At 35.3% G+C, this 27,462-nt stretch overlaps 7 protein-coding genes across 12 annotated transcripts; 5 read left to right on the top strand and 2 right to left on the bottom strand.

Annotated features, from left to right (window-relative positions):
• The first annotated feature begins 30 nt into the window (after nt 1-30).
• vap (RAS p21 protein activator vap) lies at nt 31-6,766 on the top strand. Of its 5 annotated transcripts, none has more exons than XM_075733234.1 (8): nt 31-759; nt 1,996-4,224; nt 4,371-5,343; nt 5,401-5,683; nt 5,759-5,847; nt 5,961-6,017; nt 6,137-6,406; nt 6,505-6,766. In XM_075733234.1, the coding sequence occupies exons 2-8, from the start codon at nt 2,618-2,620 to the stop codon at nt 6,577-6,579; spliced, it is 3,354 nt and encodes a 1,117-aa protein (XP_075589349.1). In that variant the 5' UTR covers nt 31-759; nt 1,996-2,617; the 3' UTR covers nt 6,580-6,766. The 5 variants fall into 5 exon arrangements, with proteins under 5 accessions (XP_075589349.1, XP_075589352.1, XP_075589350.1 ...); XM_075733235.1 differs by lacking the exon at nt 31-759 and adding an exon at nt 975-1,425; XM_075733236.1 differs by lacking the exon at nt 31-759 and adding an exon at nt 1,483-1,618.
• Nucleotides 6,767-6,869: 103 nt separating this feature from the next.
• LOC124495831 (rab proteins geranylgeranyltransferase component A 2) lies at nt 6,870-8,925 on the bottom strand. Its single transcript, XM_047059265.2, has 2 exons — nt 8,292-8,925; nt 6,870-8,220 (listed from the first exon to the last, which is right to left on the bottom strand). Exons 1-2 carry the CDS (start codon nt 8,823-8,825, stop codon nt 6,949-6,951), a joined length of 1,806 nt encoding a protein of 601 aa, XP_046915221.1. The 5' UTR covers nt 8,826-8,925; the 3' UTR covers nt 6,870-6,948.
• A 161-nt stretch (nt 8,926-9,086) lies between these two features.
• On the top strand, nt 9,087-16,953 carry LOC124495824 (uncharacterized). Its single transcript, XM_047059257.2, has 3 exons — nt 9,087-14,241; nt 14,304-16,534; nt 16,613-16,953. Exons 1-3 carry the CDS (start codon nt 9,258-9,260, stop codon nt 16,790-16,792), a joined length of 7,395 nt encoding a protein of 2,464 aa, XP_046915213.2. The 5' UTR covers nt 9,087-9,257; the 3' UTR covers nt 16,793-16,953.
• A 176-nt stretch (nt 16,954-17,129) lies between these two features.
• On the top strand, nt 17,130-20,796 carry LOC124495828 (protein argonaute-2). Its single transcript, XM_047059261.2, has 5 exons — nt 17,130-17,318; nt 17,404-17,697; nt 17,775-19,400; nt 19,480-20,222; nt 20,318-20,796. Exons 1-5 carry the CDS (start codon nt 17,270-17,272, stop codon nt 20,669-20,671), a joined length of 3,066 nt encoding a protein of 1,021 aa, XP_046915217.1. The 5' UTR covers nt 17,130-17,269; the 3' UTR covers nt 20,672-20,796.
• LOC124495835 (plancitoxin-1) lies at nt 20,656-22,358 on the bottom strand. Its single transcript, XM_047059268.2, has 2 exons — nt 21,645-22,358; nt 20,656-21,569 (listed from the first exon to the last, which is right to left on the bottom strand). The coding sequence occupies exons 1-2, from the start codon at nt 22,113-22,115 to the stop codon at nt 20,805-20,807; spliced, it is 1,236 nt and encodes a 411-aa protein (XP_046915224.2). The 5' UTR covers nt 22,116-22,358; the 3' UTR covers nt 20,656-20,804.
• Nucleotides 22,359-22,555: 197 nt separating this feature from the next.
• Nucleotides 22,556-23,917, top strand: mRpL55 (mitochondrial ribosomal protein L55). The gene is made up of 2 exons (XM_047059210.2): nt 22,556-23,104; nt 23,417-23,917. The coding sequence occupies exons 1-2, from the start codon at nt 22,561-22,563 to the stop codon at nt 23,815-23,817; spliced, it is 945 nt and encodes a 314-aa protein (XP_046915166.2). The 5' UTR covers nt 22,556-22,560; the 3' UTR covers nt 23,818-23,917.
• Nucleotides 23,918-23,962: 45 nt separating this feature from the next.
• magu (SPARC related modular calcium binding-like protein magu) lies at nt 23,963-27,446 on the top strand. 2 transcript variants are annotated; one of them, XM_047059264.2, is made up of 4 exons: nt 23,963-24,099; nt 24,157-25,404; nt 25,472-26,692; nt 26,800-27,446. In XM_047059264.2, exons 2-4 carry the CDS (start codon nt 25,282-25,284, stop codon nt 27,340-27,342), a joined length of 1,887 nt encoding a protein of 628 aa, XP_046915220.1. In that variant the 5' UTR covers nt 23,963-24,099; nt 24,157-25,281; the 3' UTR covers nt 27,343-27,446. The 2 variants fall into 2 exon arrangements, with proteins under 2 accessions (XP_046915220.1, XP_046915219.1); XM_047059263.2 differs by having other exon boundaries at nt 25,472-26,704.
• The last annotated feature ends 16 nt before the right edge of the window (nt 27,447-27,462 follow it).

The following is a 27,462-nucleotide window of genomic DNA, read 5'->3' as shown; positions in this document are numbered from 1 at the left end:
ATCACAAATCACAAGCAATACTCCTATTCAGCCCAACGTTAGTGAAAGCAACACAAACATATTTCACAAATCATCGAATACAGATATAGTGATTTAATAAAGATTGCTTTCTATTTCATCAATGAAATTCTGGACCAACAACAATAAAGAAATTATTAAATTTTTTTGAAACCAAATGATTATCCGTGGAATGTAAATAGTCACACACACACACACACACAACACAAAAAAAAACGAAATATTCGTCATTGGCGCCAACAATTTCGGACAACCCACTATATATAAGTATAGCAAATGATTGTTAAATATATTCGTGCCTCGCCCATTTTTATTTGATCCATTTTGATTCATTATGATTGTCGTTATCAACCACAATAAATAAACACAAGTCAACGACATCATCATCCATAAAAAAATTAAATGAATGCAACCAACTCATATAGTTACAGCATCAGTGAACAGGACGAACAAACAAACGAGAAAAATCGATTCTGCATAGAACACGCATGTGTTTGTTTGTTTAATTTAGGATTCCTCAATATTTTTTTTTTTTGATGTTTTTGCATAAATTGTCTGCCATACGGACAATATTCGTTTCACATTTTTTAACGATGGTAAGAGTTCGCCCAATGGATCGGTCAAGCTCAACTCCTCCATCAGTGTCCATTCGGAGTTAATAATAATTCCAGAGTCCTGAATGAATTGTGATTCTTATTCATCATCAACGATTCAATGAAAAGATTCCTAAGCCAAAAAAAAGTAAGTTGCCGCATCCCTTTTTTTATTTATCCCATTATTCCGTATGTTCCATAATTATAATGCTGCTAGCATTCTTGATGCCCAGACACCAACAAACTTTCACTTTCATTGCCATTTGAACCTCTTATAGAATTTATCCGGGTCTCTGCCCATTTCATTTCTTTGGTGTCTGGCATGAGATTATTGTTTGCTGGTCGGTTAGTTGGCTGGCTGGCAGGCACTGGATTCTCGCATGCACAAAAATTCAGCTGAACCAACAACAAACAACCAAAAGAATGAGGAACACATACTCACAGACATTTTGAGTCGTCGACACTTCTGATAGACATACATTTCTTGGTTTCAATTCGGAATTTTTTTGCCAATTTCCAAACTCATCATCACTATCAAAACTGGATTGATCACCATGTATGGATCATAAGCTCTCAGTTTTGGTTTCATATCATCATGCTCATCATCAAATGATTTACTTTTTTGAGGTTTCTAGTTTCTTTACTCAAATGTGATTTTGTTTATGGTTTGATGGTAATAGATATATTGTTGTCATTGATGAAATTGAGTGTTTTCTCATTGACTTGTTTGAGATTTGTTTCTACGTTTTTTTGTTGTTTTGGTGAATTTCTCGAAAATTGATTGATTGGTCAAATATCAAAATTATTATTAGAGGTATGTGAAATTTATTCAATTAATTAATGCAAGTGATGGGTTAACATAGTTTATGTTGTTGTTGTTGATAGTTTACAGTTATTTTTATCATTTGAAGCGTTCACCGAATCTGTTGATGATTAAAATGATGTGATGATAGCAACTAAAACACATCAACAACAAATTGTGAAAAAAAGAAATCGATATATGAAAAGTGAGTGATTGTTAACCACCGAGTGATGATGGTTGATATGTGAATGATAATCGAGAGAGCGAGAGAAAAAAATGTGTATTATTTAATCTGGGAATTTCCGAAATGAATGCCAAAAAATGATAATAATCGATTATTGAACATATGATGGCAGGCCGAATTGATTCGAATCTCTGACCATTTTGTGCAGTGTTTTTGAAATTGAAAATATTTCTTCTCATCATAATCGATTCGAACATTTGAACAGAGAATTCTGTCAGATTAGTCTTGTCTGCTGTAGAAATTGATAGATTTTTCCATGTCATCTGTCAATGTTCTTGTCTTGTTTTATACGATTCTTATTCTTATTCTTATTATTATTATGCTTCACTAACTTACAGGCTTTTTGTCACATCAATTCGGTACTCTCGACAAAAAAAAACATCATCATCATCGTCAAGAACCAAAGAAAAAATCTGCCTTTTTGAATCAATAAGCCAGCCCACAACCAACCAACCAACCATCATCATCATCACTATCACCACGAATTACACCCATTATCATCATCAACCGTTATTGTTGTTGTAAATCATTAGCATCAACATCGTTTGGAACCAATAACCCCCGAGTACACTGTGCACAATAACAATAAATGAGATTTGTATGAAAAAGGAAAAGAGAAAAGTACAATTGCCAATACAAAAGAAATGGGAATTGCAAAATCAACGACGAAAACATAAAAAGCAAAAGCCACTTCTTATTATTGGGCTATAATTATAGACTCTTGTTTATCATCATCATATTGGATCTCTTGTGTTGATTGTTTTGTTGATTATTTTTTATGTATTTTGTTTTGTGTTGTTGTGTTGTTGTGTTGTAGTTCTCTTATTTCATCTTGTTCGCTCAATTTCACACACAAACACCACCATCACCGCCGACAACCATTCAATTCGAATATATTCGTGTTGGAATGACGCCTTCAAACACATGCAGAAACAAAAGAAAAAAAGGACAATATTCTAGATGTTATTGACCATTATGGATATTGTTAAACGATCATCATCTGCTTGTCCACAATCATCTAATCAACAACAACAACCACCAATGTCATCATCATCATCACGTCATTTGACATCGAGTAACACAGCAGCAGGTTCTGAATTTCCATTTCAAAATTCTTCCGATGTATTCACGATGATATCTCCTTCGCAATCAAATTCAAGTCCAACACATCAATATGTTAAACCGCCTGCACCATTGCCACCACCTTTATTGTTGCAACAACAACGGCAGCAAAAATGTTTGTCAAGTTTTTTGAACGATGCATTTGCCAATTCAAGCACACATTCACAGCCTCAATCACCAGGACCATGTTCATCGTTAGCTGCATCGACATCCATCACTGGATTTAGCAGTGCGAGCGGTAGTTGCAGTGCAAACGGATCTTCTTTTATGAATGGATTCGATCCGATACAGAACCTGGCAGAAGTTGCGCCTTGTCGATCTCAATGGTATCATGGTCGTTTAGATCGAAAATCATCAGAAGCTCGACTCATTCGTTCCACACTGCAGTCATATTTGATCCGAGAATCTGACCGAAAACCAGGATCTTATGTATTGTCGTTTTTTGGCAATACCGGTATCAACCATTTTCGTATAACGGCCATTTGTGGCGATTACTATTTCGGTGGTAAACAATTCAGTTCTCTCGAAGAATTGATTGGTTTCTATACGGTTTGTTCGGATTTATTAAAAAACGAACGTCTTGTCAATCCAGTTCCACCACCGGAACCTATTCGGAACAAAGAACGTCGTGTGGTTGCCATACTGCCATATACGAAAATGCACGAAACAGATGAACTTAGCTTTCGTAAAGGCGACATTTTTATCGTTCACAATGAAATGTCTGATCGTTGGCTTTGGTGTACAAATCTACGAAATCAAGAATCTGGATTAGTGTTTGCCGATCTAGTCGAACAAGTGGATGATGATACCGATCCGAACGAAGTGTACGGTTGGTTTCATTCACGAATAACGAAAGAGGAAGCGTTCGAAAAGTTGGCCCGTTCTGGACCAGGATCATTCCTGGTTCGACCTAGCGATAATTCTCCGGGAGATTATTCGATATTTTTCCATGTCGATAATTCAGTGCAACGATTCCGTATTGAACGTCATGGCGATAAATATGTGATGGGTGGCCGTGTATTTCCAACACTTGAGGCTGTTATTCAACGATATAAAGAGGAACAAATCGTAGAAGGTCATCGGCTATTGAAACCGGTGATAAAAGCACCGTACGAAACGCGATGGTCAACTAGTCGAGCGGAACAACTCCGTTCTACGGCTGCCGATATCTATGCCACCATTCGTGAATGTCGTGAAATGGCACAATCTTGTCAGGACGGAAAGAAACGAGGTTATTTGCTGAAAAAATCAAACAAAACTAAAAAATGGAAAAATCTCTACTGTGTGCTGAATGCTAAAGAGGCGATGCTATATTTTTATGATAGTCCGAAACGTGCACGTCCAAAATCGATTGTTCATCTTTCGTATTCGGCCCTTTATATGGTACATGATTCTTTATTTGATCGATCAAATTGTTTCCAATTGGTTGAAAGAACCCTGCCATGGTAAATATATTTATTTTCATTTCATTTCATTTCATTTCAATTTATTTTCCCAATCCATATGCTCAATTTCCCATTGCTTGTTTTGTCTCACTAATAATGACACTTTATATAATAATAATCTATGTATTGTGCGTGTGTCTATTCAGCATTTCTACCATTTATTACCTGAGTGCTGCTGATTCAGATCAAGCACAAGAATGGATGCAAGCAATAAGGCCACAATGTTCACCCAATTTATCGGCTGTCAATTCGAGAATATTCCGCGCCGTTCATGAAGATCCACATTTTGGGACAGCTGCATTCAATGGTGCTGCAGCCGTTGCAGCTACTCTTGATGAATCAGTCAGTCCGACGAGAAAAGCCGGTTCTGGTTCTACGAATGGTTCATCGCCTGCTGCTTCGGCCAAAGGTGTTTCTCGTCTACGTTCATTGTATATAACCATGATCGAAGCACATCGTCTTCCAGTTAAAATAACTCCCCATCCATTTGTTGTGATTTCATTGAACACGGTCAAAGTAGCACGAACTTCAGTCAAGTGTCCACCAGATCCTATCTGGGAAGAAGATTTTTTCCTTGAAGACATTCCGGCCGATGTCACCTATTTCAAATTGGTCCTGCTGAATAAAGGCAAACGATCAAAAGATTCAGAATTGGCTGAAATCAATGTCGAACTCAGTCGTTTTCAATCGGGCGAAGAATTCGAAGAATGGCTTCATTTTTCTGGCCTAACATTGCCGATTCGTGATGATTGGGGATCGGTCCGTGTTCGTGTTCGATTCGTGAACGAACTTATCATGCCACTAGCTGAATATTCACCACTCAAAGATCTTCTATTAGGTGATGATCTTGAAGTGATCGCCATGTGTGAAAAACTTTGCTATCACGATCGTTCAACATTAGCGGCTGCTTTATTGAAAATTTCTCGTTATCAACGTCGCGAATGTCATCTCATTCAAGCTTTATTGGAACGAGAAATTCAACTTGAAACGGATGTTTCGTGTTTGTTTCGGCCAAATTCTTTGACAACCACATTGATCGATCAATACATGAAGGCGACATGTCAAGAGTTTCTCGTCAAATCTTTAACCGAACCAATCAACAAAGTTTTCGATTCCAAGGTTTGTTCCGAGCAAAATTTATCTTTCAACGTTTAATTTTCATTTCGTCGCATCTAGGCATCATGTGAATTGAATCCAGCAAAGCTTGATTCGCCCAGTGAAGCTTGTTCAAATGCTGAAAATTTGCTTAACATATTGGACGAAATTGTTGAAGTGATATTCTCGAATGCTCACCACTGTCCACTGACTGTCCGGTACATTTGTGCATCGATCAAGATGGCTGTTAGTCTGAAATGGCCAAACGATCAATTAGTTCGAACACGTGCCGTTTCAGCATTCCTTTTTCTCAGGCTAATCTGTCCGGCCATATTGAATCCTCGACAATTTGGTCTCATATCTGGTATGTTTGATCGAAACAAACAAATTTTCAATCCATCCATTCATTCTAATGATGAAAATTGATTTCTTTACATAGAAATGCCATCGGAAACAGCATTACGAACATTGATTTTGGTGGCCAAATCGTTGCAAAATCTTGCCAATCTAGTTGAATTCGGAACAAAGGTTTGTACAATGTGGAATATTAGTGCTTTCAATTTACTTTTGATTTACTTCTGGCTATAAATACTGTACTTTTCATCCCACTCATGCTAACCATTAATATTTAAATTGCTCAGAGCATTTTCATAACGCCCGATCGATTTGAACCACCTCCGCCTCCTAACGCTAAACGGGTAAATTGAGATGGTTTTCCATTTTCCTATGCATGACAACATTTATTTATTTATTTATCAATATTTTTTCGTTCACTTTAATATTACTATCTGAAATTATAAATCTATCTTTAATTTAGGAACCATGGATGGAAGTGGTGAATCCGTTTATATTGAAAAACAAATCTCGGATGATCAAATATATTGACGAGGTGGCTTCATCCCCATATTGTAGCAGTAATAATAATAATAATAATAATAATAACAATAATAATGGTGGTGGTGGTGGTGGTCCTAGCCAATTGGATCCAGATTTGGTCATCAAATGCCAGCCAGATCGTGAATTGGCCACCATTCATTCGATATGTGAGATACATCTGTCACAGATTCAATTACAGGCACACAATAGCGTAAGTCGATATATTAGACATGATATCATGATAATTTACATAATTTGATCGTTTTATATTTATTTATTTATTTAATATTCCAAAACCAAAATATGTAGGCTACATTGAAAAAATTGGCCACTGTCATCGAAATGTTGACCGCCCATAAGCATAAATATATGGACATGGTCTAAACACACCGTTCGACGAGTGTTTCTGTGTTACCAAAAATTTATTTGAGACCACAACCAAAAAACGAGAATCCTTGGATATTTTTTGAATTAGTTTTTATCGATGCCAAAAAAACAGATTTGTCCAAACCCTTTTTCCAGTTTTTTTAAAGTAAAATCATTATCATTTTTTTCACCTGTTTTGTAATAATCATCATTGTTGTTCATTTTTTTTAAACAACCGAAAAAAACTATTTTTCATTCTATCATCTATCTATCTATTATCACAGATTACTGAGCCATATATATGACGATTTTGTGTTAAAAATTAATTGATTTAATTGATAATTGATAATGATATTTTTTTGGTTTTGTTTGAAGAAAATATTACATTCAAGATTCAAGTGGATCATTGACGAGATCATCATCTTCGTCGTCGAGTTGTTGTTGTTGTTGCTGTTTATCGGGTTGTTCAGTAATTGGAAAGAATTGCTCATTTGGAAATAGTTGGTGGAAGATTCGTTCGGCTTCTAAAACTGCATTCTCGTAATTGAATTCGTTGATAGGCATTGATATCAGTTTGATATTGGATGGCATGTCTTTGGTGTCCAAATCGTAATGATAATAATTATAATAAACAGACAAAAGTATTCTTTTCTGTAATTCAAATGGCAGATCACTGGTCTGGGATGATTCTAATCCATCTAATCGGAGAAGCTTTTCAACCACTGGTTCAAGCATTTGTTTAGCGGTTCGATCGGTGATGGAAGACTCACACCAAAAATATTGCAGATAAAAATGTCGAGGACATACACGGCTAGAATAATCGGTTTCGAAACAATACACTGAATGGTCAAGACCGGTAAATTTGGGTGGCAAATGAATGAAGCTCAAATCTCCAACATCATTATCAGGATCGATAGCTTTGATTGATTTTGTATTCAATATGATTGCACGTGCCAACATTCTCTGTGGAAGCTCTTTGCATGGTGGTTGTATTCCTCCATCGAATCGATAATCAGTGATTAAATTATCACATTCAACTAGAGATCGATTAACCATTATAGATTTGCAAAGTTGCCTAGAATCATCGGTTTTATCAATATTGATGCCGTGAATCGAAACTCCAAGACAATAAAGACCACCCCAAACAGCTCCATAACGACAAAATGCTTGGATTATATCATCCGAACCATACAATGGAAATAAGAATGGTCGATCACAAAAACGTCCAAATGATCGGAGAAAGAAATTGATCTTGTTCAATGCTGATTCAGTTTGAATTGGCTGGGATTTCATAAGCAACGTGTTGATGATAAATTCCTGTAATTTATTCGTTAACGCTTGTGATTGAAGAAATTCAGTGAATGGTTTGTTGGAAAATTCTCGATACCAATCGCCATGTCTTTCAAGACGATAACATTTTTCCAGAAACGACATCAGATATCGTTTTTCGATGGGCGAGATTATGTTCGACATGAATATATCGCTTCTTGTACATGGCACTTCGACAATTTTCATGTTTGAATCATCGTCACCATCACAATCGTTAGTTTCGGGCATCATCATTGCTGTCAATAATCGTGATATTTTTTTAAATTCAATATACCGGGTAACGGTTGAATCGATCAATATTTTGACAAGTTTTTCATTCGCAAATAGAAACTATTCAAACGAAAACAAAAAAAAAAAAAAAAGGAATGAATGAATGACTTGAACAAACATGGCAAACATACCCGTGGACAAAGATCAAAAATAAACATATTATCCAGTCGATTTATTAAGGGGTGGCCATCTTTGAATCGTTCCAATAATTCGACGGCTTCATCATATGTTTGGACAGTTTCAAGTTTTTGCACACAATCATTGATAAATTCATCCAAAAATTCTGCTGTACATTTTGTTTTGAATAAATGTTCGAAAAATTTCTGATATTGAACTGGATTGTTGAGAAAACAAAAATCAATTTCGACATTCGAAAATGGATACGGTCGGTTCACCGGCATGAAAAAATGTTCCTTGGTAGATGATAACACCGTTTCATCATCTTTACGATGCTCCAACGATTGCGATGTTCGACATTTGATCATCCAAAGTAAAAGATCGGTAAATTTCATTGAACGCCATTCTTTGCCATAATGTTTTTCACAATCAAGATGTAGAACTTTTTTACCGATTCGGGCGAACGCAGCTGATAACAATGATGATATAAAATCCGTGCCAGTCAAAATGACATCATAGTGTTTATCGAATCCATCTTGATTATTCATTTTTCTTTTCTTAGTATAATAAACAATTATATGATGATGATTATTATGACGATGATGATGATAGAATCAGACGAAAACCCCAACAATAACAACAACATATAAACAGAAAAGTCTACTTTTCAAGTTATAACCTTTCAAACCGAATGGGCACGTCCTATATGAAGGGTATTTATTGCAGCAAATCATTATAATGATTCGATTTAAGAAGAAATCAATGTGATGAAAGCGCCAAAACAATAAATTTTGCTCTATTTGCAAATTTCAATTGATTGGAATCGTGTTTATTAATATGGTTGTTTGTCATTCTATCATCACACTATCAGACGATATTCCAACATTAATTTTTCATTATAATAATCACGTTTCATAGCTAATACATCGACAATCAATTAAATTTTGTGTCTGTATTCTGGTTTCATCATCATCTGAATAATGGAAACTGACCAATTTGATAATTGTGATGATAATGTTGTCACAGAAATCACAGAAAATGATAATGAAAGCAATTGCGAAAATCATGTTTCATATGCTGACTGTATAGAAATTATAGAATCAAATTTTGCCAAACTAACCGACAAAGCTCATCTCATTACATGGACTGAATATACGATTAATTTTCTGCGAAAACTTTCCTGTTTCTCAAATCGATATAATAGAGCCGTTCGAATCTATTATCGAATTGTCAATCATGCAATCAGCGACCCATATCTACGCGACCTCAGCTCAAAATTTGATGAATTTTTTATCGAATTCGAAAAGAAAATATCGTCATTGAAAAGTTCGGATGATGAATGTTCAACAGATTGGAATCGGTCGATAATTGTGGTGGATCAAATATTTGATTCATTAGCCAAAATTCCAAGCCAAGATCAATTGTTAATGGAACATCCATTTTTCTTATCGACCATTCCGATAGCTTTGAAAACATTGGCCATGATAAGTATGAAATTTCATTGTATTGCGAAAATCGTTGCCATTTTTGAGAAAATACAAGACATTGTTTGCAAGCAAATGGAAAATGTGCCCAAACCTCAATGGTTATCATTGAGTAACAATCTATTGTTAGCGATTCGAATCTTCACTATGATTTCGGTGGCAAAAGAATTGAGCTTTGATAAACTCAAACGTCTTGTCCTATTACTTTTGAATAATGGCATTGGTGGTGATGATTGTAGCAGACAATTTCGCAAGATATTAATCACCAGGGCTTTCATCGATTTACCATCTAAAACAAACGTATTGCTTGTAAAACTATTCCTTGACTATCAAAAAGATATTGGACAATTGATGGTGAGAAAATTACGGCAAAATTTTGATCTCAACTTTTTACTTGAATGTTCAAATTATTTTGGTATCGATCTATTCACTAACGAATTATTATTCTGGATAATTCCTGATTTCATACTCGAATGTGATCAACGAATCTGTACTTTGCTTGATCAAGTGATTATTAAAAAAAAACTAATTTCTCAAAACAAACGAATCTCACTGATCAATCAATATTTCAATGACATTGTTGCTCATTTGTTTTTTACCTCTCCGGATGATACGGATTTTCTGACGAAAATTTATGAAATGGTACGATTTCTATCCAATTACTGTGAATGTGAAGTATTGGAATTTTTGCATAAATTTGATATAAATTTGGCCGATACGATTCTTAGACGCTTTGCAGAATGCCGTAATCGATCGCTAAAAGCATTGTCATTTATTCATCAGGTATCGAAACTCGAATCGGTTGATAAAATGCAATGTTTCCAACAAATCGACTTGAATCATTTTGAAATGAATAAAGAAGAATTTCAAAGAATCTTACAAGAGGAATTTTTCACCTATCACGTGCATCGAATCGATCGATTATTGATTCGTAAAGATTATTGTCATTGCCAAATTGAAGAAAAAATTGTGCTCTGCCAAAGTTTTCTTCAAACATTACAAGAGCTCGATGATTCATTTCTAAATTTATATCGCGTACGAATTTATTTCATCATACGCTTAATTGTTAACGAAAATTCCGATATTCGAATCATTGAAATTGGACTGGAAATTCTCGAACATTTTGTCATTCGTGTTGGTCGAAATTATTTACAAATGGAATTGCTATCAATTTGTCTGTTAATTGTCCGCTTTGCTCAACATTTACCTCGACAAACTGGACAATTATTAATGAAGCTATTATGTCGTAGTGAATTTCCCGTATCCATACTCTATCAATTGTCATTTCTCCCTGATCAAACGAATAATCCATTGAAGCCAGCAGTCGATATTCTGCGCAAACGTTTTTCCGCATTCACTGCCATCATATCCCCACAATCAAGTTTAATGGCAACGATTGCATCGTCATCTGCTTCGATTATGGATGCCCACAGCAGCAGTTTACTAGATACAAACAATAACAGAACAACAACAAAAAATTATTTTGAAACATTAAAAACGGAAACGATCGATGAACAATGTCAGCTAATCAACCATATTAAATCAGTCGAATTTGGCCTCATTTGCCGAGAAATTTATTTTCTTTTGCAAAATCTCGATGAATGTACAGAAATCCAGTTGCAAGAAATTCTTTTACATCAAATATATCAACGCTTAGATACAAATCGCAAAATCTTTTACCGTATTTGTCAACATCGATCATTAGATGCTTCAGATTTTGGCCATTTTCTTGCTGGTATTTGTATTGATTTAAAAATTGAAGAAACATCATCACCAGTGACCGCGATAAACGTGACATCATCTGCAAATGATTCGATCCAGATTTTAGAAACAAGTTCGAACAACAAAACGGTTGATATATCGTTGATGAATTTTTTTCGACAAATCATCTTTGTCATGCTCAAATGTTTGAAATTTTCCACGCGGTCAGAGATACAAAAACTAGCAACAAGTTGTTTGGGCGTCGTTGGTGCCATATCGCCTAATTTTCTTCAATTGGACCTGCCATTCACCTGTGATGATTATTGTTTTGATGTAAAGCAACCAATTTCGAAACAAAGTCATCGTACAATGATCGATTATGCTGATCGGAAATTGTTCGTTTACAAAAAACGACCATTCAAAGTGTTAGTGTTGGACATACTCATGGAACAGATTCGAACCGCATCCTGTATATCGGAATATAATAGTGCTAGTTATGCATTGCAAAAATTATTACCCCTCTTCACTGATCGCTCTATTGGTCATAGTGGTGCTGCAGTGCTTGGATGTTCAAATCTTGAATTCGACACTCAAACAGCCATTTCGACACAAAAAATCGAACGTTTTGTCCAGAATGATGGTCACTTCAAAGGAAGTAAGGCAGATTTCAAAAAAATCAAACTAGCATCTAGCCAAGAGTTGAAATTTCTTGATCGTTGTGATCAAATCAAACAATTTTTACTAGATGAACGAAATGAATATCTAAATTTGGATCGTGATTTTGATGGTGAATTGCAAAGCTATCGATGTATATTTGGATGTTCTACATTGACTGCAAAAGATTTACGTAAAAGTTCGCCAATGGAAATGGAAAAATTTTTTGACCATTCAATTAAAGCAACAATGTCGTTCTTGGAATTTGTACAATCCCTCATACATATGCTCTACCATTCATTTCTGATTCCGAAATTGAAAAATAGCCAATTAGAATCATATGAAACATTCACTCCATTAAATAACGAGGAAATCTTTTCCCAGATTTATGCTACAAGTCAATCAGTTAGTGGAAATTTTCACGACCTTCGACAAGAATTCGCCGATATTAAACAACGAATTGGCCAAATACGAACACCAGAATCATTTTTTCTGGTCTGTTATCATTCTATCAAGGTGAATGTTCGATTATCATATTTACTATTGCCCGGATTACTTATCGTCGCATTGGCTAATGGCTCAAATGATGATCGACAAAAATTTGCTCAATATTTTCGATGTATGATTGAAGAGAAATTTCTTGCCTGTCATTCTATGTTTTCCAATGAATTGGGAGCAATGGCAGCCGATTTAATCTGTTGTCTTCATGATTTTCTTGCCGATTGGATTCGTCGTCGACGTTTAGCACATGGAGTTGTAATTGGCAGTAAATTTCTACGTGATCGTACCATTGATATATTGGATCCAGAATATTATGGAGTCAAACTATGGATGGATCAAATGGAACCGATTCTTTTAGCAAGATTGTGTTGTCGGGCTAGAAATTATAGTCGAGCTTTACAATATTTGGAAAATGTTTGTCAAAATCAATCTATCAACGAAGATTCTGTAACTAGTGGTTCTCGACAACATTCTCTTGCTACAGCTAACGATGAATTTGTACGTGAACATTTCCAAATGTATGTTGATATCTATCATGGACTCGATGATCTTGAAGCACTGCAAGGATTGACCATCCGATTCGCTGACTCATGGTTGAAAAGTTATCATTCATTTTTGTATCAAGAATTTCATCATTCACTGCTAAATAATAATTCTCTTGAACAATTAATCTATGGTAACCGATTGCTTCGATCAATTCAGATGGCACCGGCCACTAATGAATCAGAAAAATTGCTTGATATTCTGACATTACAGGATAAATTTTTTGGTTCCATGTTGAATGTAGAATTACCATGGATTTCATTGGATAAATCGTCCATTTTCACATCAGATGGTTATGATCAATATCGATTGTTGGAAGCGAAATGGAAATTGAATGAATGGGATATGCTTTCCACTGCTACTTATCAATCTCAATTAAATATTGACCATTCTCCTTCACGAAATCAATGGCAACAGACAGGTATTGGTGAAATTTTCTCAGCTATGCATCAAAAAAAATCACCATTCTTGATTGATTCTAAATTGTCCGACGTTCGGCAGAGTTTTCAAAATCACCTGGATGCTGCATTAATAACAAATGCCTGGACTGCCTATAATCGAACATATAATCAATCTATACTTCCATTGCATATGATGCATGATATCCAACAATTTGTCACTGTCATCTATAATCGATTATTGATGCTTGATGACAGTGATGAACCACAATCAAATTCCAGTTCTGATAACGATAATCATTATGTAGAACAATTACGAAATTCATTCCATGAAATTATAACTGAATGGCGGCTTCGTAATCTGCTACTACCCGAAAGTCAACAACGGCAACAGATTATGGATGTACAACGTGCACTGATTGAATTACTTTTACGACATGAGAATAAAATTGGCCATCAAATGTCTTGTGATCTACGTGAAGAATTATTTCGTTTTGAACATGATTCCATACGATATGCATTACAGTTTGGCCGTTTAGATCGTGCTGCCATTTCTTTGGCTAAAGCATCTCAGATTCGTGAACAATCGTCGCAACGATCATCATGGAAAATTAACGATGATAAGATGGTGGATTTCCTTCTGGATCATGCACAAGTTTTATGGAATAAAAATCAACGAACCGGTAAGTGAAAAATAATATTTTATATATCATCATAAGCATAATTTTGTTGTTTGTTTTTGCAGAATCCATCCAATTGCTGAACACGGAACTGGAAAAACGTTATCATCCCATACAACGTCAATGTTATATTGAATCATTGAAGAATTGTACGCCTTTGTCCGAACAAGATCTTTACAATTTATCCAATACTTTTGCATTGAATTTGTCTCACGCTCAAATCATACAAATGTCTGGCGGTTCAAATCAATCTTTATCCACTCTAGTGAATTGCAACAATAGTATGCGAGCATCGGCTCGTTCACGAATCCATGAAGAAACCGTGCAAATATCTGATACGGAAGAGAATCTATTTAATTTTGGAAAGATTCAATTACGATTGGCCAAATATTCAGAATATGGTGGCAGTCTCAATATACATGCATTGACCATTCTATATAAATCGGTGACCATTTCCTGTCCACAATGGGAAGAAGCACATTTTCAGTTGGCCATGTTTTATCGTCGTCTCTATCGACAATATCAGAATGCAAGTCCATTATTGGATAGCAAAACGGGCTTTCTCTTCGGAAAACCGAATGAAATATTGGATCTAAAAGCTCGTACAATGAAATCGATTTGTGAATCGCTTCGATTTGGTAGCTATAAATTTGTTCGATTTTCTCTGCCAACATTGTTGGATATTTGGTTCAATATGGGCTATGAATTTTGGTCGCTACAAAATCGGTTACGAGCGACTAAAGATCAACGAACGAAAACGTTGCATGATCTTTGTAAAATTCTAATCGAACGATCAACATCTTGGATTCGGGAGATGTTCACATCATCGACAAACGATGCTATTTTCCTCATCGAATTGGACACATTGATTGGCCATCTGTTACATCCAATCGAAACTATAGCTAAATTAGTTGAAGAAATTCTGACTAGATTGATTGCCGATTTTCCTCACCACATGGCGTGGTTAATTTCACGATCATTGTCAACGAGAATCGGTCGTCGTGGTGTAAAAACCAAAGAACTGATACAAGCTGCACAGAAAATCTGTACTGGTCAACAAGGATCGAATAATATTCTATCTTATTTCGGTGCATTCAATCAATTTTCCGATTGTCTTCAGAGTTTGGCCATATATAAAGAATCGAATAGATCCTCAAGTAATCGTCGATCAAATTCTGGTAATAAGGGTGAAATCTCTTTAAAATTAGTATCGCCTAATCTTATTCAATGTCTGCAAATGAATCACAAGTTTGCTTTGCCATCCAATCAGTTTTTCTTGCCCAATTCAATGAACTTGGAGCGTTTGTCAAGAACAAAACATGATCATGATGATGATGATGATGCTCATTATTTTCGTACATTGTGGATCGAAAAATTTCAAGATAAAGCACAAGTCATGACATCATTGCAGCAACCAAAACGATTAACACTTTATTGCCACAATGGCGTGAAACGACAAATTCTCGTAAAATATGGTGACGATCTAAGACGTGATCGTACAATGCTTGCTTATTGTAATCTATTCAATCAATGTTATCGTGATGAAATAGTGGCCATTGAACCAATGTCCAAAGTGGACGATGAGTATGATGCTCAACGTGAATTGAAAATCTGGGCCCGAAGACGACAACAGCCATTGGTTGTGAGAACATATTTTGCCGTAGCTTTGACCGATACGTTTGGCGTTATCGAATGGATACCCGGATTGGCATCGTTGAAATCGTTGGCCGAAAAACAATATTCGAGAACAAAATGTCGTGCGAAACAATTTATATTGGCTAAAAATGCTTTCATTAAGTCGGTCTGTGCGCCTAATTTGAATCGTGATAAACGTGTTGAACGTTTTCGACAACATTTTGAAAATTTTTGTCCACCCGTTCTACAGAATTGGTTCCAACAACATTATGTGGATGCATATTCATGGTATCAAGCACGAAGAAATTTCACTCGTACGACTGCCGTTTTTTCAATGCTTGGTTATATTCTTGGCCTCGGCGACCGTCATACAGATAATGTGCTCTTTGATCCACAAACTGGTCAAATGGTACAAGTGGATTTTAATTGCCTTTTCAATCGCGGCGAAGAATTTATCGTACCCGAATTGATTCCGTTTCGTCTAACTCATAATATGACCGCCGCTATGGGCACTAATGGTTATGAAGGATTGTTTCGATCCACTTGTGAAAATGTTCTTATTGTTTGTCGACAATTTCGTGAGATTTTCTCACATCATGTACAAATATTTCTTTACGATAAATTCTTGGATTGGAATCAATGTTCCGATCGAAATGAAATTGTAAGTGTTTTATTTATCTACTATTATTGATTATTGATTATTGATTATTGATTTAATTCTTCTATTATTTTATCACAGGCAGAAAAGTGCGTGTTCAATGTGGAAGCACGTTTGTTTGGTATAACTTCACGTCTTATTGGTAAATTATCTCGTGGTAATATCATGTCGGTGGCTGGTCAAGTGGATTATGTCATCAAAGAGGCTACCGATGTGAACAATCTAGGTGCATTATACTATGGATGGGCGGCCTATATATGATTCATTCATTCTTTCCTTCATTCAGATGAACAGTGAATCAGTGATAATTTTGTGATTGATTGGTTAATTTCATTTTTTTCATTTTTTATTTTATTTATTCCTTTATACTTTTTTGTCATTTTTTTCATCGATAAAATTTAAATAAAGTTTTTCATTTTTCATTCTTTTCTGATTTTTTAAAATTAAATTTCTAATTTCTAATACATCTAATACATCTAATACATTTTTTTAATGATTTGATTTGATTGCTTGCATCTACATCACATCATTTATGAAGTGCCCACGAAATTGTGCACACGTGCAGCAAACAGGATACGAGTGACTGAAAAGGTTTTTGTTTCCATACAATACATTGTGGGTATATGCTTGCTTGCATCATTTCGAATTTAGCTGTTGTCTTGTACGGATTTCTAAATTTGCTTGCATCATTTCGAATTTAGCTGTTGTACGGATTTCTAAATTTGCTTACAAATCTCAATGGAACGTAAACATTCATTGTCGAGTATTTCATCCAGAGGATCACGTTGTGAGTTTTTTTAACCACCTTGTTTCGAAAATTTCTAACCATTTGCTGTGCAATCGCTAACAATTTTTCGCAAAAAAAAAATTAGTTCCAGATTCAAAACGTTGGAGAAATCAAGAAGAAAGACGTGATTACAATGATAATTATGGACGCACTAGTGGTCATCGATCTTCAAGATCATTTCGAGATTCAGGGCATGATGATGATCATCGTCATTCAATAAATCGTTCAAGAAGAGATTACCATGATGATTCACGTGGATTTCATCATGATGAAAAAAGACAAGATCGTTCGATTCGAAATGTCACTGATCATGAAAGACGTCGCTATGGATCATCATGCAGCTCACCAAGGGGACGAAGACCATATTCGAGAGGAGGAGGTAATTTGAATTTTGAATGTTTAATTTATTTTCTCAATTTATAATAATAATAATAATAATCGTATTTCGTTACATAGATAATAAACCATCTCATCATTCATCTTTGCCGAATTTTCCAATTTCGGAAGAATATGCAATTCGGATAGCAAACAATCCGATTGTCAATCATGGTAAAGAACAAAAATTAACTGGCAATCATTTCAAATTATCTACAGAAAAAATAATGGTTTATCATTACGATGTTCAAATAAGCCAACGTGTTAAAAACGAATCACTGATTCCAAAAAATGAACCACCCACAACTGCTGGTGGTGAGGATGATTCGCACAACACTGGTCCTACTCCGATTGTAAATGAAAGACAGATGGTATTCTTGAAACGAAACTCACATCGTATTGTTGAACAGTTTGTTGAGAAGAATTCAAAATTTTTCACCACACATCCCTATGTTTATGATGGTTGGGCAAATTTCTACCTATGTGCTGCCTTAAGGACCGAAGATTTGGCCACAGATTTCGAATTTATTGCTGGTGATGGTGGTGGTGGTTCTGGAAACCGCCAAAGACCAAGCATGAACGAGAGAATTACATCCGTTCGATTGAAATTGGTGGACAAGATTGATTTAGGCATCGTGGAAGAATATTTTCAACGAAGATGTCGACATTTGCCTAATCAAATTATCAACATTTGTAATCTCGTTTTCCATAATATTTTGCGAGATAATTTTGTTCACAACCATTCCCGATATTTTAACATGGGCAACGTGTCCGAAGATGAGTCATTACCCTATTTGGAATTTGTTTTTGGTTTTGAATTATCCGTTCGTATGGCTCAAATAGGCCTATCATTGGTGGTGAATCCTCGTGTGGGCTGTTTATTTTCCCGTAAACATGATAAATTGATTGATATCATCCGTGCAATGCAACCAGGTTTTCCTCGACAAATCGATTTTAATGGCATAAATGCTATTTTAAAACATATTACCATTTACACTGAACACGGTGATCGTAAACGTTACTATAATTTCCATTCGCTCATTCCAGAAAAGCCTTCCAACTTGCGCTTTAAAGATGCTTCTGGTGAAGAATTGTCCGTATTTGAATATTTCGATCAACGATATCAAGTAAATTTGAATTGTGAATATCCATTGGTTTTGGCCAAATCAAAAGGAGGCGTATCACGCAGTCAAAAAAATCATTTGCCATTGGAACTATGTTTTATCGGCAAACAACAATTCATTAACCCTACAAAAACGTCACGTGAAATTCAAACAGTTGCATTGAGAAAATCAGAATTAAAGCCGGAGAAATTTTTTCATTGCATCCAAACATATGTGGATAAAATCATCGGTACCGATTCTAGATTGTTACGCGAATTCGGCATACATATTCACAATCGTCCTGCCTGTTTCAAGGGCTATCAACTTGAACAACCCACATTTATTAATCCGAATCAGTTTCGAATAACTGAATCCGGATCGAATCATAGTTGGGCGCTAATTTCATTTGATCCTAATATCAGCCATCGAACTTTGGATCAATTTTCCTATATGCTAAACAAAGAAGCTGGCAAAATGAATATTCAGATGGGACGTTTAATACGGACGTTAACATATGATATTCGTTCAATTGGTCAAATACGGCCAGCATTTGCCGAGATAAACCGTGCAGGAATTAAATTTTGCTTGGCCGTCATACCAGATCGTTAGTTGATGAATGAATGAATATATATAATATATATAGGCACAATTTATATTCTTTTTTTTTTTTTTTTTTTGTTTAGGAAATTCTGCATTGGATCCCACACAGATCTATGGAGCTTGTTCATCTGTTTGCACGCAAGAATTTAGCATTACATTGCAATGTCTTAATGCATCACGTGTTCGTAATCCACCGCGTGGTTATTTTAACAATCTATTGTTCGAAATCAACGGTAAACGTGGTGGCCAGAATACTGTTATCGAACCAGAATTTTTTCGTAGCCAATTACCTACTATCGATTTCTCTAAAACGATGATTATCGGATTAGACGTAAATCATCCAGGGTTTCGTGAAAGTGTGCCAATTTCAATCGCTGCTGCAGCCGGTACTTATGATTCATTGCTTACCCAATATATAAGCACTGCGCGAGTACAAAAATTTGATCGAACCGAAATGATCCATCATTTGGATGAAATAATAAAAGAATTGTTGGCTCATTATCGTTTCCAGAATGAAAGACGAGTCCCAGAACATTTGATCATTTTTCGTGATGGTGTTTCTGAAGGTCAATTTCAAACTGTACGTAATGAAGAAATTCCATTGATCCGAAAGGCAATGGAGGAGAAAGGATCAAAAAATATGACATTGACGCTGATTATTGTCCAAAAGCGTCACAATACACGATTCGTAACCACAGAACCATATGAAAAAGATGGCAGATCACGTCAAATGACACGTAATGTTCCCAGTGGTACGGTTGTCGACAACACTATTGTTGAGCCGAATTTTGATATTTTCTATGTGAATTCGCATTTTTCCAACTTGGTAAGGATTTCATTATACCATTATAATGATTATATAATGATAATGATATTGATTTTATATTTTGCAATACTATCTATATCTCATATATATAATAGGGTACATCACGACCAACTAAATACATTGTATCTGTTAACGAGTTGAATTTATCGAATGCTGAACTACAACGCTTATGTTTTTTTGTTTGCTTCAATTGTGTTCGCCATAAGATGCCATTGTCGATACCAACACAAGTCATGTATGCAGATCTTTGTGCCTATAAATCCAAGATCCATATCATGCATCAACTTTTAACCGACCGATCATTTCGAGACCAACGAAGCGAAGATTTTGATTTTGACGATGATCGTCCATCTCTCGAATCAATCGAGGTGGAAAATCGGTTAATTCAAAGATATCAACAATTTGTTCATATTCCCAATAATTCAAAGGACTGTTTGTTTTATGTTTAAAACTCAATTTTGCAGACACATTTGTCACTTTACTGATTGTATATGTAGATTGGGGTTTCGATTTCGATTTCGATTTATCTGAATATAGATTGAACTGAATAAAAAGTTTTCTAAATGACAAAAAATGATTCAATCATTGCTCTTTCCCTCGGTTGAAATAGGCACGAATTTTCCATATGATCGATTGCCACCAAGATGAAATTCTAGTTGTTGCTGTTGTTGTTGTTGTCGTCATTTCGATATCATCTGGATCATCTGGACAGCGTTCAATGTCTTTGATGAATGAATTGAAACTATTCCATGCGGTAGCATCGGTTAAGCAAGTTGTTCCACCACCACGATGAAATTGTGATTCTGCACGATTAATATCACCAATGCATACCAGATCATGGGTCTGATCTCGTGTGATTGCCCATTTGCTGTGATCATCATAATAGCTGAAATCTCCCTCCAAATCCGAATCAACAAATTTGACCTGAATTCTTTTAACGTTTTCAACTTCGACATTTTTGTTCGTGCATTCCGATTCTAATGGATTGCCCGGATTGTGACGCCATGTTTCCACTCTCAAACAAGTTCGTAATGTGTTGGCAACTATTTTTGCATAAAGATCAACATGATATGATGGATTTTTGTAGAAACTTTGAAACGATTCACCTGCCATAGATTTGAGATTCAATTGGCTATAATTTTGTGATTTGTTCCACTTGTGTTGTTCTAATTGGACTAATGCTCGTCCTAAATCTGTTGCCTCCGATGCCGAATCAATATGCATGTGATAGACATATGGTCGAGCTATTAGAAAGTTTTTATTCACAACTTGAGCCAATTCGGATGCAGATAATGAAATGCACATTGCAACTTGACCATAACGTCCGCCTGTTGCTGGATATGAATACTAGAGTCATGTTTAGACATGTTTACACATACACTTAGTATATTTGTCATCATCATTTTTTACTTTGTTTCAAACCTTGTTTTCAGCTGCCATAAATTTGGGAATCGTGTGTATTAGCCAGAATCCTTGATGTTTATCAGATGTGATCATACCTTTAGCATGTGCGTAACTTGACGGAACATCATGACCATCTGGTGGCTGATCATTATAGAACATTGTCGTCAAATGTGAACGATTATCAGAGAAAAATGGTGAGAATGTTTGACCAAACATTGATTGTGATTCGGTGATTTGATGTGAAGAGAAATGCCATCCATTCGAATGTTTTATGTTTGATGTTAGATATGCATAATGATGACCGCCGAATAAACCTGGTTTATTCAATGATTTGAGATGGGGAAATTTATAGATGATGTACCAATCGACTGGTTTGCCAAAATCATCAATACATTGTGGTGGTGATGATGATGATGATATAATTGATGTTACAATGGTCAAGAAATACAGAAAAACTGTAGCAAGCATCAATTTATTGTTTGTCCTCATTTTCGTATGTTGTTGTTAATTGTTAATTGAAATTGTGCGTATTAGACCATTGCATTTTTATATTATAATTTTATTTTATCAGTGGTCATCACTCGAGACATCGAGACAATGTGTAATCTCTATTTATTTCATCACTACTACAACTATCGTCGAAGTGACATGATTTTGGCTGATTAAAGTGGTGAGCCCCTTGAGCAACAAGGATTACAATCTTTTATAGTTGCCATCTGTGATAAATTGTAAAAAGGCATCTATTCTGCAACATTGAATGGTAAGAGCACTTGAAATGTTGATGTTATGTGCCAATTTGAATTGTATTGAATTACGATTCATTCATTTAAATTGATATGTTAAATTAGTAAATTGAATTAAATTCTAAAATATGGCAATAAATTACCATGAGGTACAAATTTTGATTGAAACAAATTATAATTGGCAATTTGAAATGATTCTATTTGTTTGGGCCATTCCATTGCTAATAATTATCATGACCATTATTGTTTGTGCCGGTTGTGGTGGTAATACTAATGAGGATGAATATACTGAAACGATTTTTGTCGATCAACAACAGCAGCCAATGCAACAAAATTTGAAAATAAAGACTAAAATCACCAAGACATTGGAGCCAGATGTTAATTCTTCGGCGATCAAAAAACAAACAATACATAAACAACAACAAACGACTATGAAATTTAAAAAATTAGCCAAATCTAATCGTTTAGCGATGATTCCAGCCACTCTTTTTGCTCTTAATCCTACATACCCAAATCGTTTGGATTCAAGAAACGTGCAAGACAATCAAAGGTCATCAATGACATTACTGGGCAGAAAACAAAATCCATCCTCATACATGATCTATTCGAAACAGCAACCACAGGAATCATCATTGATTCAAGAACAAACATCCAGCACGATAGTTAAATCATCCGGTTCAGGCTATTATAACATTTTGATGAAACAAATCAAGGTCAAGTCAGTTTCACAATACGGTGTCAAATAGAACAATCATCATGTATCATAATAAAATGAAGACTTATCCCATTTTTCAACATGAAAACTTTAAAAATATTATAAATAATTTAATATCCGGTGATTTTGAAGATTTTTTATAAACATTCGTAACACTCTTTATGAACGTTATTTCAAGTTAATTCAGCTGTTTATTTTATTTACATGCACATGCATGTGCTGTGTGTGTGTGTGTGTGTGTTTGTGTGTTTGTGTGTATGTTCAACATTTTATTTTGTTTACAAATTGTTCAATTTCTTTAGTCTCTGGGCGCATTAATAATCGACGATCAGAAAAAATGTCAATATCCAGAAAATTGTTCCAGGTGGGTCGATTCACCTTTAACGATGTCACTGTATCGGTGGTGACCAAGAACATTCGAGAACTACATGCAAATCGTGCTTCGGTTTGCCGTTTGAAACGAGATCCAAATGCATATCAACGATTATTTCCACTAAGGATAGTGCATAAAGACGGTTCGACTGTATTGATTCGTCATCAGGTACCTCGTGAGTTGATAAAATTACCATTGAAACTGGAAGATTGCCAAACAGAACGTGAAAAAATGGAATGGCGATCCCGACGTAAACAAAAAGAAGTAATTAAAATCAAAAAAGATGACACCGACATTGAATTTGATCGTTCCCAATATCTTCGTATGGCCATTAAATCGGATAAATCCAGATCCAGATGATCAACTGAATTCATTGATTGATTAATTGATTAATTGATTAATTGTATTATTATTAGTATTATTCGATTCGGAATAATAATAATAAAGTTGTTATATTATATATTTTCGAAATAGCGAAAATGTCCTGTATTTTGTGAATAGGATTTGTGAGATTCTTTTGTTTGTCTCCATTGAATCGATACGATTGACAATTTTCGATTTTTCGATAATAATTGTATCAAACAAATGTTCAGCCGACAATAAATTTGCTCAATGGTCACATTCTTCTTTTCTATTATTCAGGTTAGAAAATGACACAATTTATAATTGAAGAATTAATCATTTTTCCAATGTTGACAGTGTATATAGATGATTTCACGAATATGGCCATAATTCATTCACCATGACATTATTATTGTCAAGAAAAAACCGAAGAAGGGTTTTAAGGTCGGCATTCTTTTTTCCTCGTCGAACATAAATCAAAATGTTGCCCATATTGAATGAAAAATATTTCATTTCAACCTTCAGCGGCATTTTATTTGCAAAACAGTAACATTTCTCTCTCATTCACCACCAATCCATAATCCTTTGGGATTTTTTTTCATATGTTCTATACCTGCCTGTTGATTTTTTTCCATTATTGTCACTTGGCTTTGTCCAGCGAAAATGACCCTGAAAAAAATCTTGGGTGTAATTTTTTTAATGACCATGAATGTGTGTCGTCAAGCAGTCTGAAAAATTGTTGTCCCATTGGAATTCGGATTTTTATGTTCATATGTGTGTGTGTGTGTGTGTGCCTCGGTGATCAGTGTAATATGATGATAATGACCTCTACCTGTTGATTATTGTTTCGGCAACAGTGGTCACGGTTCGTTGTTTGACTTGTTTAACACCTGGACAAAAAACGAATATTGTATTGATTCGTAACCAGCTCATTGTCATTTATATAACCCATTCATAGCATATATCGGAATAAAGATCTTTCATTGTCAAATATTGGTCTCTTTCTGGTGTTTTTCTTCATATTTTGAATCGAATGATACGTTGGTATCTGATTGTTTGTTTGAATATCGTCGTCATCTCAATCATTCAGTGAATGACTTGAAACTCAAACTGAAAGTGTTGACTGTGTTTGTTCGTCATTCATAATCAGAAAATATGTTGATATCATCAAATTATCATTGTACGTAACAGGAACAAAGATGTTTTACTGATGCATAATTACATACGACGTTGTTCAATCATGTTTAGTTTGCGTTTTTTTTTTTTTTTTTTTTTTTTTGGTTTTGTTTTGTTTTGTTCCATGTCTGCCCTGAAAAAATATGAAAAATATTGACAATAAATTTTTCAAAGATGAGATTGATAAGATGATTCCATCATCATTGTCCTGTCCAGCAAACAACCTGTAAAATAGATGATGTTAATGTTAGTGTTTGAAAATAATCAATCGAATGAATAATCTGTTACTGTAAATAATAAAAAAAAATGAAGAAAAACGGTCATCATCATCATCATAATACTCATATATTTGATCTTCATCACGGAATCTGGTCATTCATATTGTATCTCTCATTATTAATAGCATCACATTTTCTACATTTTTCTTTGGTAAGTCTCAAAGTTTTTTGTTTACAAATATTGATGAGCAATAATTTTAAATTTTTTTTATTACAAGGCGGATAATTTTCAAGGCCAACCAAACTGTTGGTCGCAACGAGCTAATCTTAGCCAAAATGATTTTGTTCTCGAATGTACGGATGATGGCCATTTTAAACCGGTTCAATGTGACAATAAAACCGGATATTGTTTTTGCGTTGATCCATACAATGGACGACCCAATACACAAACTACGACCAAAAATCGTCAACTTGATTGTAATCATCATAATCACCAACACGTGGAACAACAAAATCAGCTTCATAATCGTAATCATCAATTACAATGGAAACAATCGTCGTATAATTCAATGAGACAACCCAGCCATACAGATTCATACAGATTTTCATTAAAAGAGCCCACTTCATCATTTCTACCGATGGCTGCTGCACACTCACAACTTATGGCAAGCAAACAGAAACGTGGCCGACCTAAACGCTGTTCGACTGGTCAACGTATCTCTTATATCAATCAAATGGTGACCAAAATTCAACAATCAATGATCCAACAACAGCAACAACAATGGCAAAATGCTGCTCGTCTGCCGTTGGGTATTCATCGACCTCGATCAACGCGACCACCGTCCAATTCGATCGAATTCAATCCGATCATTCGCAAATTCAATGATTTTGATCGCGATAAAGACCATTCACTATCAGCCGATGAGTTGAAATTAATGATTAATGAGATTTACTTATCGCCAACTGAATCTAATCATCGTTCTCAACTAGTCGGTTGTGCCGATTCAATGTTTGAATTCTGTGATCGAAATCATGATCTCAATGTTACTCGTCCAGAATTTATTCACTGTCTCAATCTGCAACATACACAGGCATTGAATGAACTTTATCTCCAACGCCGGCGACAACAAAGACGTGGAGACAATCGAAGCAAACCTGACAGCACTGTATTCAATTATGATAATCTATCAGCCGATAATGATCCAACAACACCATCACTGACGTACGGTGGTCAAGGTTCATCGATTCCGTTGTTGATGGAAAATGCTGGGGCCGTGTCTAACCAATCTGGATCGGACCGATCGGGCAAACGCAAAGAATCTCGTAAAGACTGCAATTTGATTAGAGCCAATTTCATTGAATCAGCTCGTGTCAATCCTCATGGATTTGTATTTATTCCTGAATGTACGCCCGATGGCTATTATGTGCGCGTTCAATGCCATCTTATGCATTGTTGGTGTGTTTCTCGCGTAACCGGCCAGCCAATCAAAGCACTCAATGTAAACTTGAATGTATTTTTTACAAACAAAACTATCTCGCTAATAACATGAATCAACTAACTGGAATTTTTTCCAATTTTCTTTACTATTCGCTTCTTTGTGAACAGAAAAATAGCACCGAAAACCTGGAAGCTTGTGATCTAATGCGTAAAGGATGTGATCAGCGTCGTCGTGTGAAATTCCACCAACAATTTCGGCAGCGTCTATCAAGTCATGGATTTACCTGTGATAGTATTTTCGATCAAATCAATAGTGGCCAGGATAAAAGCGACAGTATAGCAGAAAATGAATTCAAATCATTCATACGGCAATGGTCGCATCGATTGTCGATAAATTCTCGACTGAAAAAATGTTTACGTACCGAAATCCATTATTGTGATCAAAACGATGACGGTCGATTGGCAAAAAACGAATGGGTACAATGCTGTAATGATAATATAACAGTCACCAATATGCTTTTATCACCTTCATCGTCATTGTTGTCGACAGATCGATCCATGAATCATCATCAATTCAATGCCGGTCGACGTGATAGTGGCCTATATCCCAGATCAAATTTTTTCTCCACAGAATTTGCTGAAGTTTATAACCAAAAGAAGAATCGTCCACGTCACGGCCAGAATCCATTGAAAATACTCAATTCTGAATGAATGTTGGTCATTTTGATGATATTTGTAATATACACTTTCCAACTGATGAATATTAATCAATTATTAATCAAATAAAAAAGGACTGATCATCATTGAATTTATAATTCAGTTTTCAACAAT

Source organism: Dermatophagoides farinae, chromosome 8, assembly GCF_024713945.1.
Source record: "Dermatophagoides farinae isolate YC_2012a chromosome 8, ASM2471394v1, whole genome shotgun sequence".
Lineage (NCBI taxonomy): Eukaryota > Metazoa > Arthropoda > Arachnida > Sarcoptiformes > Pyroglyphidae > Dermatophagoides > Dermatophagoides farinae.
The sequence above is the reverse complement of the archived record's forward strand: the minus strand, read 5'-3'. Positions and strand labels throughout refer to the sequence as shown.

Bases quoted from the DNA above. Each gene is read 5' to 3' on its own strand.
- vap (XM_075733234.1), top strand. From the start codon at position 2,618: ATGTTATTGACCATTATGGATATTGTTAAACGATCATCATCTGCTTGT. The intron at 4,225-4,370 runs GTAAATATATTT...GTGTCTATTCAG, and splicing joins GTTGAAAGAACCCTGCCATG to CATTTCTACCATTTATTACC. The intron at 6,407-6,504 runs GTAAGTCGATAT...CAAAATATGTAG, and splicing joins AATTACAGGCACACAATAGC to GCTACATTGAAAAAATTGGC.
- LOC124495831 (XM_047059265.2), bottom strand. From the start codon at position 8,825: ATGAATAATCAAGATGGATTCGATAAACACTATGATGTCATTTTGACT. The intron at 8,221-8,291 runs GTATGTTTGCCA...TCGTTTGAATAG, and splicing joins TTTTTGATCTTTGTCCACGG to TTTCTATTTGCGAATGAAAA.
- LOC124495824 (XM_047059257.2), top strand. From the start codon at position 9,258: ATGGAAACTGACCAATTTGATAATTGTGATGATAATGTTGTCACAGAA. The intron at 14,242-14,303 runs GTAAGTGAAAAA...TTGTTTTTGCAG, and splicing joins GAATAAAAATCAACGAACCG to AATCCATCCAATTGCTGAAC. The intron at 16,535-16,612 runs GTAAGTGTTTTA...ATTTTATCACAG, and splicing joins GTTCCGATCGAAATGAAATT to GCAGAAAAGTGCGTGTTCAA.
- LOC124495828 (XM_047059261.2), top strand. From the start codon at position 17,270: ATGGAACGTAAACATTCATTGTCGAGTATTTCATCCAGAGGATCACGT. The intron at 17,319-17,403 runs GTGAGTTTTTTT...AAAAAAAATTAG, and splicing joins TTCATCCAGAGGATCACGTT to TTCCAGATTCAAAACGTTGG. The intron at 20,223-20,317 runs GTAAGGATTTCA...TATATATAATAG, and splicing joins ATTCGCATTTTTCCAACTTG to GGTACATCACGACCAACTAA.
- LOC124495835 (XM_047059268.2), bottom strand. From the start codon at position 22,115: ATGAGGACAAACAATAAATTGATGCTTGCTACAGTTTTTCTGTATTTC. The intron at 21,570-21,644 runs GTTTGAAACAAA...ACATGACTCTAG, and splicing joins TTATGGCAGCTGAAAACAAG to TATTCATATCCAGCAACAGG.
- mRpL55 (XM_047059210.2), top strand. From the start codon at position 22,561: ATGATTCTATTTGTTTGGGCCATTCCATTGCTAATAATTATCATGACC. The intron at 23,105-23,416 runs GTGTCAAATAGA...ATCGACGATCAG, and splicing joins CAAGTCAGTTTCACAATACG to AAAAAATGTCAATATCCAGA.
- magu (XM_047059263.2), top strand. From the start codon at position 25,282: ATGAAGAAAAACGGTCATCATCATCATCATAATACTCATATATTTGAT. The intron at 25,405-25,471 runs GTAAGTCTCAAA...TTTTATTACAAG, and splicing joins ATTTTCTACATTTTTCTTTG to GCGGATAATTTTCAAGGCCA. The intron at 26,705-26,799 runs GTATTTTTTACA...CTTTGTGAACAG, and splicing joins CACTCAATGTAAACTTGAAT to AAAAATAGCACCGAAAACCT.